At 54.4% G+C, this 18,150-nt stretch overlaps 1 protein-coding gene across 8 annotated transcripts in view; it reads left to right on the top strand.

The window, feature by feature from the left end:
• Window positions 1-18,150, top strand: part of AFAP1L2 (actin filament associated protein 1 like 2) — a 147,972-nt gene that overhangs the window by 115,241 nt on the left and 14,581 nt on the right. For 4 of the 8 annotated variants that reach the window (XM_042239057.2, XM_027960543.2, XM_042239055.1 and 1 more), the window contains 6 exons: window positions 7,883-7,973; window positions 10,514-10,597; window positions 13,305-13,510; window positions 14,638-14,817; window positions 15,655-15,744; window positions 17,768-17,852. In XM_042239057.2, coding sequence (XP_042094991.1) covers window positions 7,883-7,973; window positions 10,514-10,597; window positions 13,305-13,510; window positions 14,638-14,817; window positions 15,655-15,744; window positions 17,768-17,852 — 736 coding nt within the window. The remainder of the gene's footprint in view (window positions 1-7,882; window positions 7,974-10,513; window positions 10,598-13,304; window positions 13,511-14,637; window positions 14,818-15,654; window positions 15,745-17,767; window positions 17,853-18,150) is intronic. The other 4 variants (XM_027960545.2, XM_060404724.1, XM_042239056.1 and 1 more) reach the window with 1 other exon arrangement.

Genomic DNA, 18,150 nt, shown 5'->3' with positions numbered 1-18,150 from the left:
AGTGGGAAATGAGGGTCACCATGTGTCCGAGGTGACCTGCCAGATTCTTTTCCAGCACCCCCTGAGCGGGGCCGTGCACAGCTGTGGTCACCAGCTCCAGCCACAGTGGTCTTTTGGAAACATAAATCACATCACACCACTTCCCACTTGAAACCCACCAAGAGCTCCTACTGAACTTAGGACAAAATATCCACACTCCTTCACTTGGCCCCAGGGCTCACCCTGTCTGGCCCAGCTGCGTCTCTAGCCTCACCGCATCTGCTCATCACTGGCCTCCCCTCTGTTCGTGGGTTGTGCCCTGTGTCAGTCCTGCCGCAGGGACTTTGCGCTTCTTGCGCCCTGACTCTTCAAAGTTGCCCTTCCTTAGTCTCAGACAGACTCTCCCTGGCCTGCCCGCAGGTGAGACATCCCGCCTCGGTGCCTGCCCCCATCACTGCCTGCCTTACCACCTAGCTACCCCTCCGTGTTTATTCTTTGCCTCCCAGAGCAGATGTAAGCTCCCTGAGGCAGGGGCCATGTCTCATCACTGCTTCATGCTCTGTGTCTGCACACAGTAGGCCATTCATGTGTTTGTTCACGGATGGATGGATGCATGCATGGAATTTCAGACTCCTCCAGACCTGGGTTCAGATCCCAGCTCTAGCTCCGCCAGTACTAGGCTCCTTGACCTTAAGCAAGTTATTTAAGGCCTCTGGCCCTTGGTTTCTTGGTGTTTAAATGAGAGGCATGTGAACATCTCTCAACTAAGATCTCTATTCTTTGGCCTGGCAGACCACATTGGTATTCAGCGAGGTGAGCAGTAGTATTTACACTTTCTAGGACAGGAACTAGGAGTCAGGAGGGTTATAATGTCTCAGTGTTGCACAACCTCGAAGTGGCAGGACATGAACCTGAGTTCTTTCCGCTTCAGGATCTGGTTGGGGCAGCTTCCTGGGAAAGGTGTGAGCTGGGAAGGAGTTCTCAGAACATGGGACTCCACGGTGACTGAGCTCACACCGAGCCATCCATCGCCGGGTCTGTGGGCTCAGATCACCACTGAGGGGGTCCTGACGCCAGACTGGCCCCCTTCATTCTTGTCTTCCTGGAGGTAGCGTGGTTCTCCCTGCCGCCCTCCCAGCTGGCGGGGCAGGTCAGGAGTGCCTGGGCAGCATCCCACATCTGGGTGACAGCTGGTGGGGACCCTTCATCCCAGGCAGAGGGAACCTGATGGACTGAGCCTCGCTCCTGGGCATATGCCAATGATGCGAGGGACTGCTGTGCTGTGAGTCACTGCCCGCCTGGCCCTGGTCTCCACTTAGCTTGTCTTCTCAGTCAAGTAAAGGTACAAGTTCTGTCTCTTCCAGCTCTGGTCCTCCCTCGTTTTGACCCCAAGACTTGGGAAGAGGGCATAGGCCCTCAGCTTCCATCCAGTTGCTGCTGGTTTTAAGCAGGTGGGAGGTGCTGTGGTTTTCAGGTACACCCTAAGCTCTGCAGGCTTCCCTGATAGCTCCGCTGGTAAAGGATCTGCCTGCAGTGCAGGAGACCCTGGTTCAATTCCTGGGTCAGGAAGATCTGCTGGAGAAGGGATAGGCTACCCACTCCAGTATTCTTGGGCTTCCCTTGTGACTCAGCTGGTAAAGAATCCGCTTGCAATGCGGGAAACTTGAGTTCGATCCCTGGGTTGGGAAGATCCTCTGGAGAAGGGAAAGGCTAACTACTCCAGTATTCTGGCCTGGAAAATTCCATGGATTGTATAGTTCATGGGGTTGCAAAGAATCGGACACGACTCAGCGGCTTTCACTTTCACTCACTTAATAAGCTCTGCTCTCTGGATGTAGGGAGGAGAGGTGGCTGCTCTGAGCCAGAGCTGGAACTTTTGTAGCCTGAGTTCATGTATGATTCTGACCAGAGTGCCTTTGGCCTCTGTAAAATGGTGGTGCCGCTGCCGGCCCCATGTGGGGCAGCTGCCTACGGACCCACACCGGGCGGGAGGGGTGTGCATGGGGCGGAGCCTCCCAGGCACAGACTCCCTCTGGAAGCCTGTGTTTGAGGTGATGGACCAGGTCCCAGGGTCTGGGGCTGGGTTGTGGCTATACACTGATCAGGTCACAGAGTCCCACGGCCCGGGACTCCAGCTGGCTTTTCCTACTCCCTTGCCAGTCTCCTGTGACCTGGGCACAGAGGCCCTAAGGGCTCAAGGGTATGAGATGCAGGACCATCAAGCAAGGCCAGGGCAGAGGCTGGCCCCTGGAGAGTGGTCTGCCGGCATCGGCTGTGTCTGCAGGCCGTCGGGGCCAGGAGGGGCTAGAGAAGAACCTGGTGCTGGAGCGGGGAAGATCCCACCACCTGAGAGCCCCACAGTCCTGGAGTGGCCTTTCAGATGTGCGGTGACAGTTCCTGTGGACACAGTCCAGGCCCTGGGGTGACTTCCAGCAGAGCCAGTAACCTTGACAGTCTCCCTACCTTGTGGAATTTCTCTGCCAAGAAGGACCTTTCCTGGGTCCCTCCTAGTCCTGTCTCTATCACCCATCTCCACCCCAGGAGCCTTCCAGGTGTGGAGTGAGGGAGGAGGGGGCGGAACCCGGGGTCCTCCCCACCCCGCCCGCACACACCTGCCTGCTCCCCTCTGGCCTCTGCTCTGGTCCAGTCTGGCTGAAGACTTCGTCCAAGGCCCCCAGAGGAGTGCTGTCAGGGTGGAGCAGGGAGCAGCTGTGTCTTCTGGCTCTCACGAGGAGGAGGAGAAACAGAGCTGCAAGTGGTCTGGGAGGAAGGAGAGAATGTGGCCACCGGAGCCTGGGCAACCCTGGAACCGCTCTTCCTCAGCCAGAGAAAGCTGTGTCTTTCTGCCCCAACGCTGGAGCTTCGGGGCACTGCCCTGGTTTGTCTGCCAGGATGCCCAGTCCCGGGGCTCGCGAGTGGCTGTGGCAGAAGCTGGGTGTCTGCCTGTGGTCCTCAGTGCTCAGGGCTGGCCAGGAGCATGACCTCCGTCCCAGGCTCAGCCTGTCCAGTACCGGAGGGGGCAGCCAGGGGTCTGGGTGTGGCCAGTGACTCAGGCGGCCTTGGCACGTCCAGGCCGCAGTTGGCCCAGCCAGGTGCTGTGGTTGCTGTAGGAGAAACAGATGTTTGCTGGCGCCGTTCCGCTCCTGGCCAGCGCGGCTGTCTCCACTCCGCCCCACTGAGGCCTGCACACGCGTCGGTGCTGGGCTTCTGTGAGGGGAGCAGCTGACGCCACCAACGGCATCACTGTGGTTGGTCTGGGGAGCCAGGACTACGTCCGCTCGCCCCTACCCCGAACGTGTCACAGTGCACCCTGGGGCTGGTTGTTCAGAACTGCAAGAACGCCTCGGGTCACCGGGGGCCACCCCTCACCTCCAGCTCTGTGTCTCATCCAGAACTGGTTCAGTACTTGCATGCTTCGTCGCTCAGTTGTGTCTGACTCTTTGCGACCCCATGGATGGTAGCCCGCCAGGTTCCTCTGTCCATGGGATTCTCCAGGCAAGAATACTAGAGCGGGTTGCCTTTCCTCTCTCCAGGAATCTTCCTGACCCAGGGATCAAACCCAGGTCTTCTGCGTTGCAGGCAGATTCTTTACCCACTGAGCCATGTGGGAAGCCAAGCCCGTGACCAAATCCTACACCACCTGCTTTGGTAAATAACATTTTGTTGGAATTCAGCCAAGCTTATTCATCTGGGTATTATTTATGGGTTCCTCCGCACTACAATGGGGAAGGAAATGGCAGCCCGCTCCAGTATCCTTGCCTGGGAAGACCCCCTGGAGAAGGAAGTGGCAACCCACTCCAGTATTCTTGCCTAGAGAATTCCATGGACAGAGGAGCCTGGCAGGCTACAGTCCATGGGGCTGCAAAGAGTCGGACACGACTGAGCGACTTTCATTTCACTTCACTGCACTCCAGTAGCAGGGTTGCATAGCCCCAGTGGCCTGTGAATCCCTTTTTCGCTCTTTATAGGGAAAGGTTGCCAACCTCTGGCACGTCACCCTGAGCGGGGTGGCTTTCTTCCCCGGCTCTTCCTGTGAACCATGAGAACATTATTTCAGGTTCCCAAGTCACGTCTCCTCGGCATCCTCATCGAATGGCACCATCTACGTCATCATGATGATGATTTAAATAATTTTCCTTTATTCTTAATTCCTGGCATTTAGGATCTCCTTCTCCTTTGACCTCTGGTAATAGATCATTGGGTCTGTGTATCTGACGCTCTTCTGAATTGTTGGAATCGTTTTATCCTTTAACTTGACCTGAGCTCCTATCTTTGGCCCTGGCAACCCTGGGGACAGAGGCTGTCCTGTTCTTTAAGGAGGGAGAGTGTAGTATAAGCCAAGTCATGCTCAAATACCTCCTCAGTGTCCTCCCAGACAGCTCGTGGTCTTCCTCCACCAAACATGCACACGTGCAGCTTTTCTCCCTTTGACATTATTATATTTTATTCTGAAGCTTAGTGAAAACTAGTATCTGTTACTTAATAATGCTGAGTGCAGTTTAATCCTTACAATGACACCATGTGATGGTTATTTCTGCCCTCCCCGTTTTGCAGCAGAGGATCTGAGGCCCAGAGAGGTCAAGTCAGTTGCCCAAAGTCACACAGCTCAGATGTGCCAGTGTCAGGGTTCAAACCCAGCCCTGGAGATCAGACTCCTGCCTCTACCCTATATGCCTCTCTGTATCAATCCATCTACAGATGATTTTGTACAGTGAAAGGTTTGGGAGACCCTCAAGAAACACCCCCCTGGTGCTCTACTCCTGGACAAGAGGGCAGGCCCCCTGTGGGGATAATGACCATCAGGAGCTCCTGCCGGAGGGCTTGCCCCCCTCCTTCTGTCCTGTTGTAATCATGGGAATCTAGACCAGAGCTGGATCTTGGGTGCTCAGAACTTCTCTCCAGATGGGACCCACCTTCTCATCATGAGAAGAGTCCCCACACTCCCTCAAGGGGAGAAGGGTTTCTTGGAGGATGGAGCTGGAGGCCTGGCCTCTTCAGGAAGCCTGAGCCCCAGCACCCATCTGCAGAGACCTTGTCGGATCCCAGGGGAGGGGAAATGCTTTCCCCTCCTGACCCCAGGAAGTCGGCTCTCAGAGAACCACAGCTGGCTTTCACAGTCAGCCCTTCCTCTGGCTGACCGAGAGGCCGGGAATGCCTGGAGCAGCAAAGGCGAAGGGTCAGCCACGAGCAGCTCCCGCCTGTGTCCACTGTGTGCACGACCCCTGCCCCAGGGAGGAGTCCACCCTCCTTGCCCCACAGCCGCACCTGCCAGCCCAGAACGCAGCTGGGCTGCTTGGGAAATGAGCAGAGTCTTCCGTTCCTTCCTGCATGCTGAGGGGTGCACTGCTGGGGCTGAAAGCTGTTCAGAGCCTGCCTCTGGGACTTCTGTCAGCTCTCTTGGTGTCGGGCCAGATGGCGTTAGAAAAATGTGTGGGAGCCAGGTGGTGACCTGGCCTCTGCTGGTCCTCTTCATGCGGACGTGTCTCAGCTTGTCGGACAGCACTCCTGTGACCTGGCCGATGCGGGCGCCAGGGCTGGGAGGCCCCAGACAATGGTGGCAAGAGCCTCATTGTATTTGATGTGGCTTCCCTGGTGGCTCAGACAGTAAAGAATCTGCCTGCAATGAGGGAGACCCAGGTTCGATCCCTGGGTCGGGAAGATCCCCTGGAGCAGGAAATGGCAACCCACTCCAGTATTCTTGCCTGGAGAATCCCATGGATGGAGGAGCATGGCAGGCTACGGTCCATGGGGTCACAAAGAGTCAGAAATGACTGAGGTGACCTTAGCACACCAGCCCTATGGAAACTCAATCACACCTGCCTCCTTGAATCCTCAAGGCAGGCTCTTGTTTTATGGAGAGGGTAAGTGAGGCACAGAGAGGCTGTCACATATCCATGGTTAAGGCTATGGACTCCTAAAGCCTAGATTCAAACCTGGTTAGTTTCACTGTAGAGGCCATATAGATAGATCCACTAGCCGAACCACTGAAGACTTGGCTCTAGGAGCCTGGTTTGGGGGCAGCAAGTGCAGGAGCATCACTCTACCTCAGGGGAAGCTGGGATCAGACGCCCTTGTGGCCCTTGCTGAGTACTGTCCCACTGGGACTCAAGGCCAGGCTGACTATTCTCCCGCTATTGCTGGGGCCAGGGCTGGAGAAGTTCTGTGTCATAGGTCCCCCAAAGAAGCTCATTTTCCAAAGCAAAGATGTCTAGATTCCCTGTACTCTGCCTGCCTGGCCCTCTTTTGGGTGGGACAGCGAATCCCCAATAGCCCATGGGTTCCCCATGTGGAATGCCCAGTGCAAGGACCTCTGAAAACCAGGAGTGGGAATGCACTCCAGCTTTTGCCATGTCTGTTCTCAACTCATGAAGGTTCCCTCGGCCCTCTGTAGGAACTTTGTGATTCAGATAGACATTGGAGACCCATGTGGATGGATGCTTACACATTGATGAACTGTATGTACTAATATTCACACCACAATCTACTTTTTTTTAAATTAATTTTTTGTTATTTTTGGCTGTGCTGGGCCTTTGTTGCTACAGGCAGGCTTTCTCTAGCTGTGGTGAGTGGGGACTACTTTCTAGCTGCAGAGCAGAAACTTCTCGTTGCGGTCGCTTCTCATTGCAGAACACGGGCTTTACAGTGCAGGCTCGGCTGTTGTGGCGCACAGGCTTAGTTGCTCTGTGGCACGTGGAATCTTCCTGGCCCAGGGATCGAACCTATGTTCCCTGCATTGGCAGGCGGATTCTTAACCACTGGACCACCAGAGGAGTCTTGCCTGTCTTTTTCTCCCCTGCTATTGCTTATATTACCTTCATAGTCTGGTGCCCATCTTACAGATGGAATAATGGAAGGATAGAGACCAATTTTAGCCTCTGTGCTTCTCCACAGTTGCATATCTTATTGTTTTTATCCTACTCAAATTATGCTCATTCACCCTCATGTCATGTAAGAAGTTCAAGGTTGTCTTGTCCTCTGAGCATCCTTCCTTGGTCCTAAATGTTCCTCATAACCTCCAGGCTCCCATGGAGATTTGACCTTGTCTATCAGGAGCCATGGGCTTCCCTGATAGCTCAGTTGGTAAAGAATCTGCCTGCAGTGCAGGAGACCCCGGGTTGATTCCTGGGTCAGGAAGATCCCCTGGAGAAGGGAAAGGCTACCCACTCCAATATTCTCAGGCTTCCCCTGTGGCTCAGCTGGTAAAGAATCCACCTGCAATGCAGGAGACCTGGGTTCAATCCCTGAGTTGGGATAATCCTCTGGAGAAGGGAAAGACTACCCATTCCAGTATTCTGGCCTGGAGATTCTGTGGAGTATATAACCCATGGGTTGCAAAGAGTCAGACATGACTGAGTGACTTTCAGTCATTATCAGGAGCTGTGAGCATTCATTGCCTAGTTAAGTGTTCCTCAGGACCAACTCCCAACCATCTGCTTGCATCTCTCAGCTAGTCTGCGGGAGCCATCCAGTATCTGCTGAGCCAGCGATTGAACTGATTATGGGAGACGTTTGGGGGTTAGAAGCCCGGTGCTCTTCCCCTGCGTGCCCCTGATGAGCTCTGGTCTTTGCAGAAAGTATATTCTGTGTAGAAGCCATCGTAGCTATCACGGCAGCCTGATGCTGTCTGGGCCTATAAGTGTATTACACCCTGTGGACAACTATACTGTGTGTGTGGTGGGCGTCAGAGCCTCATTTGGCAGGGGAGAACTCTGAGGTTTGGTGAGGTTACATGACGCGCCCACAGCCCTTCAGCTGATGCAAACCAAACACTGTGGACAGGGTGGCTGACGGGGGTCGCTGTAATCTCTGTTTTCCCTCCCAATTTTCCACCCAAAGGGTTAATTCCCAGTTGGTCCCAGTGTATCGTATCTGAAAATGTTTGTTTTATTTATTCATACCACAGATTCCAGAACGTAAACAGCTCTCTGTCCCGAAGATCGAGTCTCCAGAGGGTTACTATGAAGAGGCTGAGCCGTATGACACATCCCTCAATGGTACATCCTGGGAACAGGCCTGGGAGGGGGCTGACCACTTCCTGCACAGATGCCGGCGCCAACCGCCCTTGTGGTGACCGGCACGCTCACCCTGGCTGGAAACACAGTGGGGCCTGGGATGCTCCTACCAGAGGGCATGGCCCAAGTCAAGAGCTGGCCACAGAGCATTTGACCAGTGGTCTGATGGCGAGCTGAGACCTCCAGCAGACCCAGCCGGCCTGCAGGGCAGGGCTTAGGATGGTCCCCAGTGAGCTGGGTTTACTCTGTCTGATGCTTTCTGTGGTCCTGCCTGGATGTTGCAGGTTCAGCACAGAAATGAGACCGAGGAGAAGTGTGCTGGCCGAGTGGCACAAGGCCCCGGAAGCCATGGAAATGTGGTCAGGCTGAGGCAGAGCCCACTTTCAAGGTTCTTTCACTGGACTGACGGTCCCTGGGCTCCCACTGTGGACTCAGCATGCTTCTAGGAGTGGGAACTCAGCACGAATCAGCAGTCACAGCACTTAGATTCTGGGAGAGAAGACAGGCAACAGAGACGTAGGATGTGTCAGGACCGAAAGTGGCGAGGGCTGAGTTGGGGCAGGAGAGGGACGTTTTTCTAACTTAGGGAGGGCCTCTCTGAGCAGATTTCTTAAAGAAGTGGCAAGTGGGTGGGGTTGGTACCTGCAGGAAGAACAGAGTGCACAGCACGTGCAAAGGCCCTGAGGCGGGAGGGCCCTTAGCATGTTGCAGGCCAGTGTGGCAGGAGCAGGTAGGGCTGGATGAGATGGATAGGAGATGTGCGCCAGAGGGCAGCTGTAGACCCCGGGAAAGACCTTAGCTTTTCTCTGAATAGACTTTTCTCTAGCCTTCAGAGGGTTACTTCGTGGCAGACCTAATATAGGTATTAAAAAGACGGTCTTTGCTCTGGGGGCCAGGCTTATGCTGGCGTGCTCTTGTCCTCAGCCTGATGAGGCTGGATCAGAAATGCTCTTGTGGTGGTGGTTCTATAACACAGAAACACCTGAAGGTCCTGGGAGAGATGTTTGTGACCCTACTCTCTGGGTAGCTAGATTCTGGTCCCCTTGCTCTCTCCCTTTCTTACCTCCTTCTCTTTCCTTTTGTTGTAAGTGAAAGGTCTTTGAAAGCATAAAGCAATTCGCAGATATGGGAAGTCAACAACCCTGGTAGGGGGAATGTACTTGGCCTAAAGGGGCCTTGTTGGTGTCGGGGATGAGAATGGGACAAGTCCCCTGGAGCACATGGGATCCTTGTCCTCTTTTTTCATGCCTCACCTACTGTCTGCAGTCCCAGGAACTGTGTGGGAGGCGAGGGCCTCTCTGGGCTCACGGAATTTTATTCTAAGAGGCTGGCTTTGTGGGCAGACGTCACTTAGCTTGTGAGGTGTTGCCAAGTCACCGCTGGACTGTGATTTCAGACCAGAGCTGTGGGCGCAGCAGGAGTGTCTGGGTGCGTCTGGAAGGTGGGAGCCCTGACTCACCCCAGTGAGCATCTCCATGCCTCTGAAGCCTGTCTCTCTGGGGTGTGGCCCCTGCCAGCCAGGGCCTGCCTCCCAGACGCTCCCGGGGGCCTGTCTGTGGGGCAGACACTTCATCTCGACACAAACAAGTGGTCAGAAGGATCTTGGTGTTTGTCTCTCAACTGGAAATTCGTATTGGTTTTATCCGGGACTAGGAGGAGAGGGGAGTCATCCCAAGGTCAGCAAGTAAAGGCAGTGGGAAGATGCCCAGTTGCCTTTTCTCTCCTGCCAGCACGATGACCGAGGATGACCTGGGGGAACTTCCCCTGCATTAAAAGCTGGGCTGTCCTTGTTTCCAGCCTGTCGTCCGCCCCACCTGGTTGACCCCTGGTCGCAAGAAGAGGAGCAACCGCTGGACTCCAGCCCCATGCTCTAGTTCTTTGGCATCAGCAATTTTGTTGGCTTCCTGCAGAAGACCAGGAGCCGGCTTCCTGGGCTGCTTTATCAGCACAGTCCCCTCGCGGCTCCCATGGGCCAGGTGGCTCTCTCTGAACCCAAGTGTAGTAAGCGCCCTGCTATTAGCATAGCTCCTGCACGGATGATGCCTCCTGCTGCGGTAATGGCAGCTGCTGTGACAAACAGCACCCCCTGGCAGTTTATAGTAGCCCAGTGCAAATCTGATTCTCACTCTTGGAACAGCTTGGTGTGGGCATTACTGGTCAGCAGGCTCCTTCCAGCGTCGGCTTGGCCACCCTCTGAGGCCACAGAAGCCTCTGCAAAGAAGGTGGAAGACCTCTGTGTGCTTCTTAAAGGCACCAGCCAGAAGGACACCCAGGGCTTCTCTAGGCATTCCGTTGGTGACAGGCAGTCACGTCTCTGGATGGAAAGGAGCTGGGAAATGATGTCCTTGGCCAGGCTGGGACCTCACCCAACAAGCCCACACTTCTGATGGGAACTCACTTGCTTCTGATGGACAGGCAGCCACGTCACCACATCTGTTTGTGTCTCTGCCTCTGGACCTGCCCCTCTCTTCATCTTCTCTCTTTCCCTCTTGTCTCTTTCTGTGCTTCCGGAAATGCCACAGGCCATCCCAGCAGATATCCCGCCTGTGGAGTCCCCAGATGGGTGCAGGTGCCTGAAGGAGTCATTTACGCCACCATCACCTTGGGTACTGCTCGTCCCAGAGCGGGAATGCCAGTGATCCTGTGCCTGCTGCCTGGCTCGCGGAGGCGGGGTGCATGCCTGAGGGTGGCCGCTGCCCTCTTCCCATCCTCGTGTGGGGGTCCTGCATGAGGGTGCCCTGTGTCACCCGCCTGCAGACCCCTGCCTGTGGCATCTGGAATGATGAGGACACAGAGCATGGCAGGGCCGTGCTGGCCTCTGTTCCTGAGGATGTGCCACAGGACGCGATGGCTGCGGTGCCCACCAGGGGCAGCCGAAAGGGGGCTGAAATTATCTGAGCATCCTGCCTTTCCCTCCTGCTTATCCTGCAACCTCTGGCAGCCAAGTGTCTGTTTAACAATATCCTTCATTTATGGTTGTGCCATGATCTCTCTTAGGGATAAGTAAAATAGTCAATACATTTGCCCTAAAATTTCCTCTGAGCCATTCCAGGTATCATCCCATTCCCCCTGGAGGCCAATGGGCAGACATTAGAATTCTCCATGGAACAGGTGGGGCAACCCCAGGAGCACAAAACAGCCGGAGGCGGGGAGGAGGGTGGGGTCTTGCCAGCTTCTTCACACTGTATACTCTGTAGCCTCACCGACTAACCCACTGGAAGAGATACCCCAACAGCCGCATCTTTCTTCTTTCATTTATTGTGCAGCTAATGCAGTGCTGACAAGGGGGATTTTTTTTTTTTTTTACAGAATCACCCCACCACCAGATCAAATCATTGAATTCTCTGTGTGGCCTTTCAGTACTGTTTTCTTTGCATAGATGATTGTAACTGTGCTTTCTCACTTGCCATCTTAAGGAGTTTCTCAAATTGCAGACTAGCTTGCAAGAGCTTTCACTGATTACGGTTGCATGGTACCCTGGATGAAATCATGCTTTCTCCAGCCTCCTTCTGCTGACTGTTCAGAAGTACTTGCATGAATATCTTAATGCATGTAACCTCTCTCAGCCCGCCTTCCTTCCTTTTTAAAAAAGTACTTTCCTCGGATAAACTCCCAAGACTGGGATTATTGGGTCAGAGGGGATGGATGTTTTTATGGCTTTCAAAAAAACAGGCTGATGGGTCATTTCCTGAGAGGCTGGTGTTAATTTATGTCGCCACCAGCTATACAAGAGGTCAGGGTCCCCTACCAGGTAACACCTCTATTTTCAGTCTGCGTACTTAATAGGTGTAAAATTGTGAATTCTGTGACTTTTTTATTGTCAGGAAGGGGAGTAGTATCACACTGCTTTTAAAGAAAACTGATATTAAAGTAGTCAAAGTGTTATTTTTAGAAATATTAAAGCAAAATAAAGCACGTTTTTATTGGCATTGTAGCTAGAATAATTGTGGCTGTGGCCTTGTTCCATTTTCCTATATTTCTAGTTCAAAGGTGGTTCTGTTTTCTTAGTATGCAGGAACCTAGCTATGCAGGATGTACCAGAAGCTTCTGGAGAAGGGAAGACAGGGGACCCATGGACTGTCTCTTTCCTGATGGGTAATGTGGAGACGAAAGAGAGGTTCCGTTCACTCTGACTTGAGGGGACAGAACATGTCTATGGAAGTCATGGGGAAGTAGATAAGACTTTCTGTCAGAGCTGCCCAGTAAGGAAGCAATTGTCCAGCAACTGGGGGTAGTGAGCTCCCCATCCATGGGGGAATTCAAGCAGAGGCTGGAGCAGGGTTATGATAAGCAGGATTCCTGAGCTGAGCCAGGGGTTGCTGGACCTGAATCCTGAGGTTCTATTTTCTCCATGTCTTGGATTTGGGGGTTTGATTGATATTTTTTTCTGCACCTAGTTTCTGTTGGCCTTGAAGAGGGCAGTGAGGCCCAGAAGACAGAGCAATCTGGCAAGGTGGTGGGGGCAGACACTGAGGCACATGGAGTGGGTACAGGATTGGGTGAGATGTGGTAAACTGGGGGACTCTTAAAGAGAATAAAAGTGTAGGGGTGGCATGGCCAGGAAAGAAGAGTACCAGGTGGAGATGAGCAGGAGGAGCTGGGTTCATGCTGGGAGGTCTTCTGTGGGGAGAGAGAACAGTCTGTGGAGGGTAAGAGTGGATTCTCCAGGAGGGCTGTGACTGTGACCTTAGGAGGGGGAGGGGGACCGGAGGGCCCGCTCCTGCTGTGGGTTATTGCACTTTTGCTTCCAAGAGTCATAGCTTCTCGCTGCCCCCAGGATAGGACAGGAACAGAACAAGCCTGGTGGGCGAGTTCGGGGGGCGACCGCTGGAGGCTTGCCCACCTCTGGGTTCAGGCGGCAACCCCCTCGTCCTGGGGCCGTAGAATGATAGAGCATCACCCCCGCATACACACCAGAAGAACCAAGAGAGAGGTCACCCGCCGCTTCATCCTTTGGTGGAGGAAGCGGAGGCCCCGAGGCCAGCACTGGTTTTCTCAAGAGCACATGTCTGAGGACAGTGTCTGGTCAGAGGTTTCCGTGGGGTCTGAGATGACAGGATTTGAGGAGGAAAGGGGAGACACCCAGTTTCACGTTATCTGTGTGTGTGACCAGAGGCAGCATCCAAGACCCTCTGCTCAGTGGTTTAGGGGCCGGAAAGTCTGCCTGGGCCTGCGGTTGCTGGTAATGGGCTGGTTCCAGGGCATGGGCGGGGTGGGGAGGATGGCCTGGGGACCACCCTCCCAAAGGAGCAAAGCCTGTTTAGGAGCATCCCTTGCCAGGCAAGGCTGTGACAGCGAGGTCTTCCCTTGCAGAGGACGGAGAGGCCGTGAGCAGCTCCTACGAGTCCTACGACGAGGAGGAGAGCAGCAAGGGCAAGTCGGCCCCCTATCAGTGGCCCTCGCCCGAGGCCAGCATCGAGCTGATGCGCGACGCCCGCATCTGCGCCTTCCTCTGGCGCAAGAAGTGGCTGGGCCAGTGGGCCAAGCAGCTGTGCGTCATCAAGGACACCAGGCTCCTGGTGAGTGCCCTCTCCTCTCCTGGGAGCAGGATGGGGGTGGTCCCGGATGCCAGGCACTCAGAGCCTATTACATCAGGAAGTTTCTACTTCTCCCCAACCTGAAACTGCACGCAGAACCTTATGAGCATGGGCGAACATGCTTTTTTCTTAACTAGAAAGGTCTAGTAGTTGTCAGCAGACTTTCAAAGGGGTCTGTGATGACCAACCCCCTCCTCCCCCAATGCCATCCCCTGGATATTTTTCCAAGGATCTTTTGGTCCTCTGGCCTGTGGGCTCCTCCTTCCTCACATCTCAGCCTCCGGAGGTTTGGGGCGGAGCCTGCTGCCCAGTTAGGGCTCCCCTGCCTAGCGCCCAACCCCACTGCGTGCAGTGTGAGAACCATCGGCATCTGCTCAGAAGTTGGAATATTCTGAATGACCGATCGTAAGACCCCCTAAGGGTATCAGAAGATGGTATTCTGACCACAGCCCTGTTTCTTATTATTTTAAATTAAAACTTGGTTTTATGCCCCAATTTGAGGTTCCACGGAGTCATTACAAACACCCCTTTTTCACTAGTTAAAATCTGTCCTGCTGTGTGCAGATGTTTTCAGGTAGTCCTGTTAAGCAGCCTCATAAGAACCCCCATTTTACAAGTGAGAAATGGAGGGTTGTACGTTTTCCCTGATAGGGAATTGAGTCATCGCTTCCTTTCTTTGCTAACACATCATTTCTAAGTGGATGATAAACTTGGCCTTCATCCCCTTTGGACCCCTTACTGGGAAAGCTGAGCCAGAATGAGAAGCAGAGAGGCAGAGAGCTGGGGAAAGTGCCTTCCACCATGGGGAGGTGGGGGTTGCGCACAGAGGACTCCTAAAATAGGAGCCAGCCCAGACCTGCAGGGGCATTAGAGCTGCTTGGGTAAGCAGGGCTCTGAGAGTTGGAGGGGGAGGCTTGAGGGAGACACAGATGAGCTCCCTGGTTGTTCTGATGCTGACAACAAACTCTGCTGATGGTTGAGGTCACAGTTCTGCCCTTGCACAAAGGTGTCCGACCTTTTGGTCCAGCTCTCAGCGGGCCCTGCCCTGCCTGGCGGCCCCCTCCTCTGCAGAACCCGGCCAACAGCGTCTCGCCTCTCCTCTCTCGCAGTGTTACAAATCCTCCAAGGACCACAGTCCTCAGCTGGACGTGAGCTTGCTGGGCAGCAGCGTGGTGCACAAGGAGAAGCAAGTACGGAAGAAGGAGCATAAGCTGAAGATCACGCCACTGAACGCCGATGTGATCGTGTTGGGCCTGCAGAGCAGGGACCAGGCGGAGCAGTGGCTCAGGGTGAGGCACCAGGCCACCGGGAAGCGGACCCACTCCCCTCTGTGATCCCCAGGCGTCCCTGCAGTCCCGGCTCCCCCAGTTTTTCAAAGGGATGTCTGTGGTCAGGGTAGAGGGTCTACCATCCTTCAAGTCCGCAGGGCTTCCCCTGTCCTAAGTGGTAGCGATCCCTTTTGGGGAAGATAGATCACAGGGCTCAGTGGCCAGCTCTGTGGCCTTAGCAGCCACCTGGACTTGGGCTCCAGCTGAAACCCACTTGCCTTCTGGCCACCAGGGAGGCATTGCTGGCCCGTGAAAAGGCTCCTCCAGAGGAGGCAGGGTGGACAGTAATAGGCAAGTCTGGGAACCAGGGTTGGACCAAGGCAGTACTCAGACCCTCCACAGTGAGCGCCACGGCCCCAGGAGCCAGAGGACCATCTGGCAAATGTTGCTTTTACCCCCACAAGGAGCAGCCATCCTTGCCCAGGATGGGGCAAGAGGGGGCTTGTGGAGCTGAGGGCGGCTGCTCTGGGCCTGCTTGGGTTCTGCTGCAAACCCTGCCCTCCATTCCCTGGTGCCCACCAGAACGCATGGGGCCTGCTGGACACAGGGCCAAGGAACCCCCCCACCCCGGCCCACCCAGCTGGGGCCTGAGGCCATAGGTGGGCTGGGTGCAGGGGTGCAGGTGGGGTGCTCTGCTCCTCGGAAATTCTGCAACCTCTCTCTCTCACCCCCACCCGCCTAGGGGTGGCTGACCTAGGTGGGGTGGAGGGGGCACCCGCCCTCCCCCAACCTGGGGGGCAGGCTCCAGCTGTGGTCTGGCTGTAAGTGCAGGTCTAAAGGCTCTTCCTCTTCCTTCAGGTCATTCAGGAGGTCAGCGGCCTGCCTTCCGAAGGAGCTTGTGAGGGAAGTCAGTTCACCCCAGACGCCCAGCGCCTGAGCTGTCCGAAGGTAAGCCTCTGGCTGGTGGTAGTTCAGTTGCTAAGTTCATGTCCGACTCTCGTGACCCCATGGACTGTAAGCCCCCCAGGCTTCTCTGTCCATGGGATTTCCCAGTCAAGAGTACTGGAGTGGATTGCCATTTCCTTCTCCAGGGGATCTTCCCGACCCAGGGATCCAACCCCTGTCTCCTGCACTGCAAGCAGATTCTTTTCAACTTAGCTACCGGGAAAGCCCAAAGCCTCTGCCCCTGCCCAGGATGGGGTGAGAGGGTTCACTTCCATCACAGGCCAGAAGAGAATTTGATTCTGGTTTGTTTTTTTTTTTTTTTTTTCCTCCATAAAATTACAGGTGGAAAATTGGAAGCTTTGCTTTTGTACTTCAGCCAGATTGATAAGTCACATACCATGCTTGGCTGAGGGCAGGAGCTTCAGCTTGGCAGGGAAACTGATGAGGATGATAGAGACTTATAACGTTTTCTTGCTTGAGTGAAAATTTATTGGGACAGAAGTCACTTGCCTCCCTTCTTGGGCAGGGAGATTTACTTTTCTAGGCTCTTCCCTCCCACTTACTCCCTAGTAGATCTTGAGAGGCTGGAGAACCGTGTAGGTACGGACCTCAGCCAAAGAGTCCTGCTGCTCATTTGCAAGGAGCTGTGGGGCCCCCGCTTTAGGGTCAAAGTCAGGAAAGTTGGGCTGGGTGCTGGCCCAAGGGGGCTGTCACCAAGGGGTCACATTCAATGTCCCCAGGTATCTGCAAGTGGGTACCTGAAGCCTGGTGTGCACAGAGCGGAGGGTCCCTGTTTCTCATCTTGGGGTCTCCACCTGTGGCAGGCAGGTGGGCATAGGCTACCCCCAGGGAGGAGAACCCACAGCCTTCTAGAGTGACAGAAGAAGGGCTGATGTTTTCCTTGTCTTATTCAGTTTTTGGTCACTGATAAGAAAAGTCAGAGTATACCTGGGGATTCCTTCATGTTGGGATGAGAAACGAGCTCTCCCTACAGACCTGGAATGCAGATGCCCTGGCCAGGTCCCACAGTCCTTGGCGCCCAGTGAAGGTCCTATGGTTGGGAATCCCTGAGTTTGTCTTCCAGAGGTCTGGAGTCAGTGGTTCTAGAAGAAGCCTGATCGGAATATTCTGAGTGTCTGTTCTAGGGGACTGTCTCCAGTCTCACAACAGCCCTGGGAATGCAGACAGGGACAGTCTCCTTATTTTATACACATGCAGGGTGGCACTCAGAGAAGGCAATGGCACCCCACTCCAGTACTCTTGCCTGGAAAATCCCATGGACAGAGGAGCCTGGTAGGCTGCAGTCCATGGGGTCACGAAGAGTCGGACACGACTGAGCGACTTCACTTTCACTTTTCACTTTCATGCACTAGAGATGGAAATGGCAGCCCACTCCAGTGTTCTTGCCTAGAGAATCCCAGGGACGGGGGAGCCTGGTGGGCTGCCGTCTATGGGGTCGCGCAGAGTCAGACACGCCTGAAGTACCTTAGCAGCAGCAGCAGCAGCAGGATGGCGTTCAAAGAGGTCCCGCCTGATTAGAGAATGTTCTAAGTGGGATTCGAACCGTGGTCTAACCCTGTGCACACAAACCAGCCCTTCTCCAAAGCCTGACATGTGGGTAGCACAGTTGGTTCTCAAAAGACACCCTCACACCCTCCTGCTAGGGGTGAGTCCCAGGGGCCTGACAGTTAGCTCCCATCACAGTGCTGACTCTCGTGCTCTCCCCTGCTTCAGGGTGTCTGTCATGTCAGTGGAGCAGTCACCCTGAGAACTCGTGAACGAGGATATGTGGATGGCTTGAAGAAGAGGAAGATGCTCTGGGATGGGGCAGGGAAGCTCAGAAGGGAGGGCAAAGGCAGGTCCTCCAGGGAGCCCCAGGGAAGCCTGGCTATGGCCACCAGTGACTGGGACTCCAAGGTCACCCCTGGCCTACACCCAAGAGTCATCTATTATGTCCCTTCAGTTGTGGTCTCCAAGGTAACCATTTCCGGACAAGATCACTCACTTCTGTCTCTCTCTTCCACAGCCAGACATAACTGAGAAGTACCTGTCAGCCTCGGAGTGTGGAAGCCCCATAGATGGTCACCCTGAAGTCCCAGAGACCAAAGACGGTACGCACGCTTTGGCTCTCAGCCTAGGGCAGGGAGAAGGGTGGTATCCCAGTTTGTGAGGCTTGGCCATTTGGCTCAAGTCTACTGGGTTTTAACAGCTAATTGCAACACGCTTCCAATTTCTAAACTACTAAATATACAGCTGATAGATTCCAGAAAAAGAGAGCAGCCCAAACTGACGCGAGTGTCATGAATAGCCGGGGTAGAATATTCTTTCATCTCTTATTTGCTAACCCTGGTTCAGATCTCTCTGAGCCAGTTCAGTATGTAAAGATTCTCCAGTGCTGGCATATCCTAT

The sequence above is a fragment of the Ovis aries genome, chromosome 22 (assembly GCF_016772045.2).
Source record: "Ovis aries strain OAR_USU_Benz2616 breed Rambouillet chromosome 22, ARS-UI_Ramb_v3.0, whole genome shotgun sequence".
Classification (NCBI taxonomy): Eukaryota; Metazoa; Chordata; class Mammalia; order Artiodactyla; family Bovidae; genus Ovis; species Ovis aries.
This window is presented reverse-complemented; position numbering and strand designations above follow the sequence as displayed.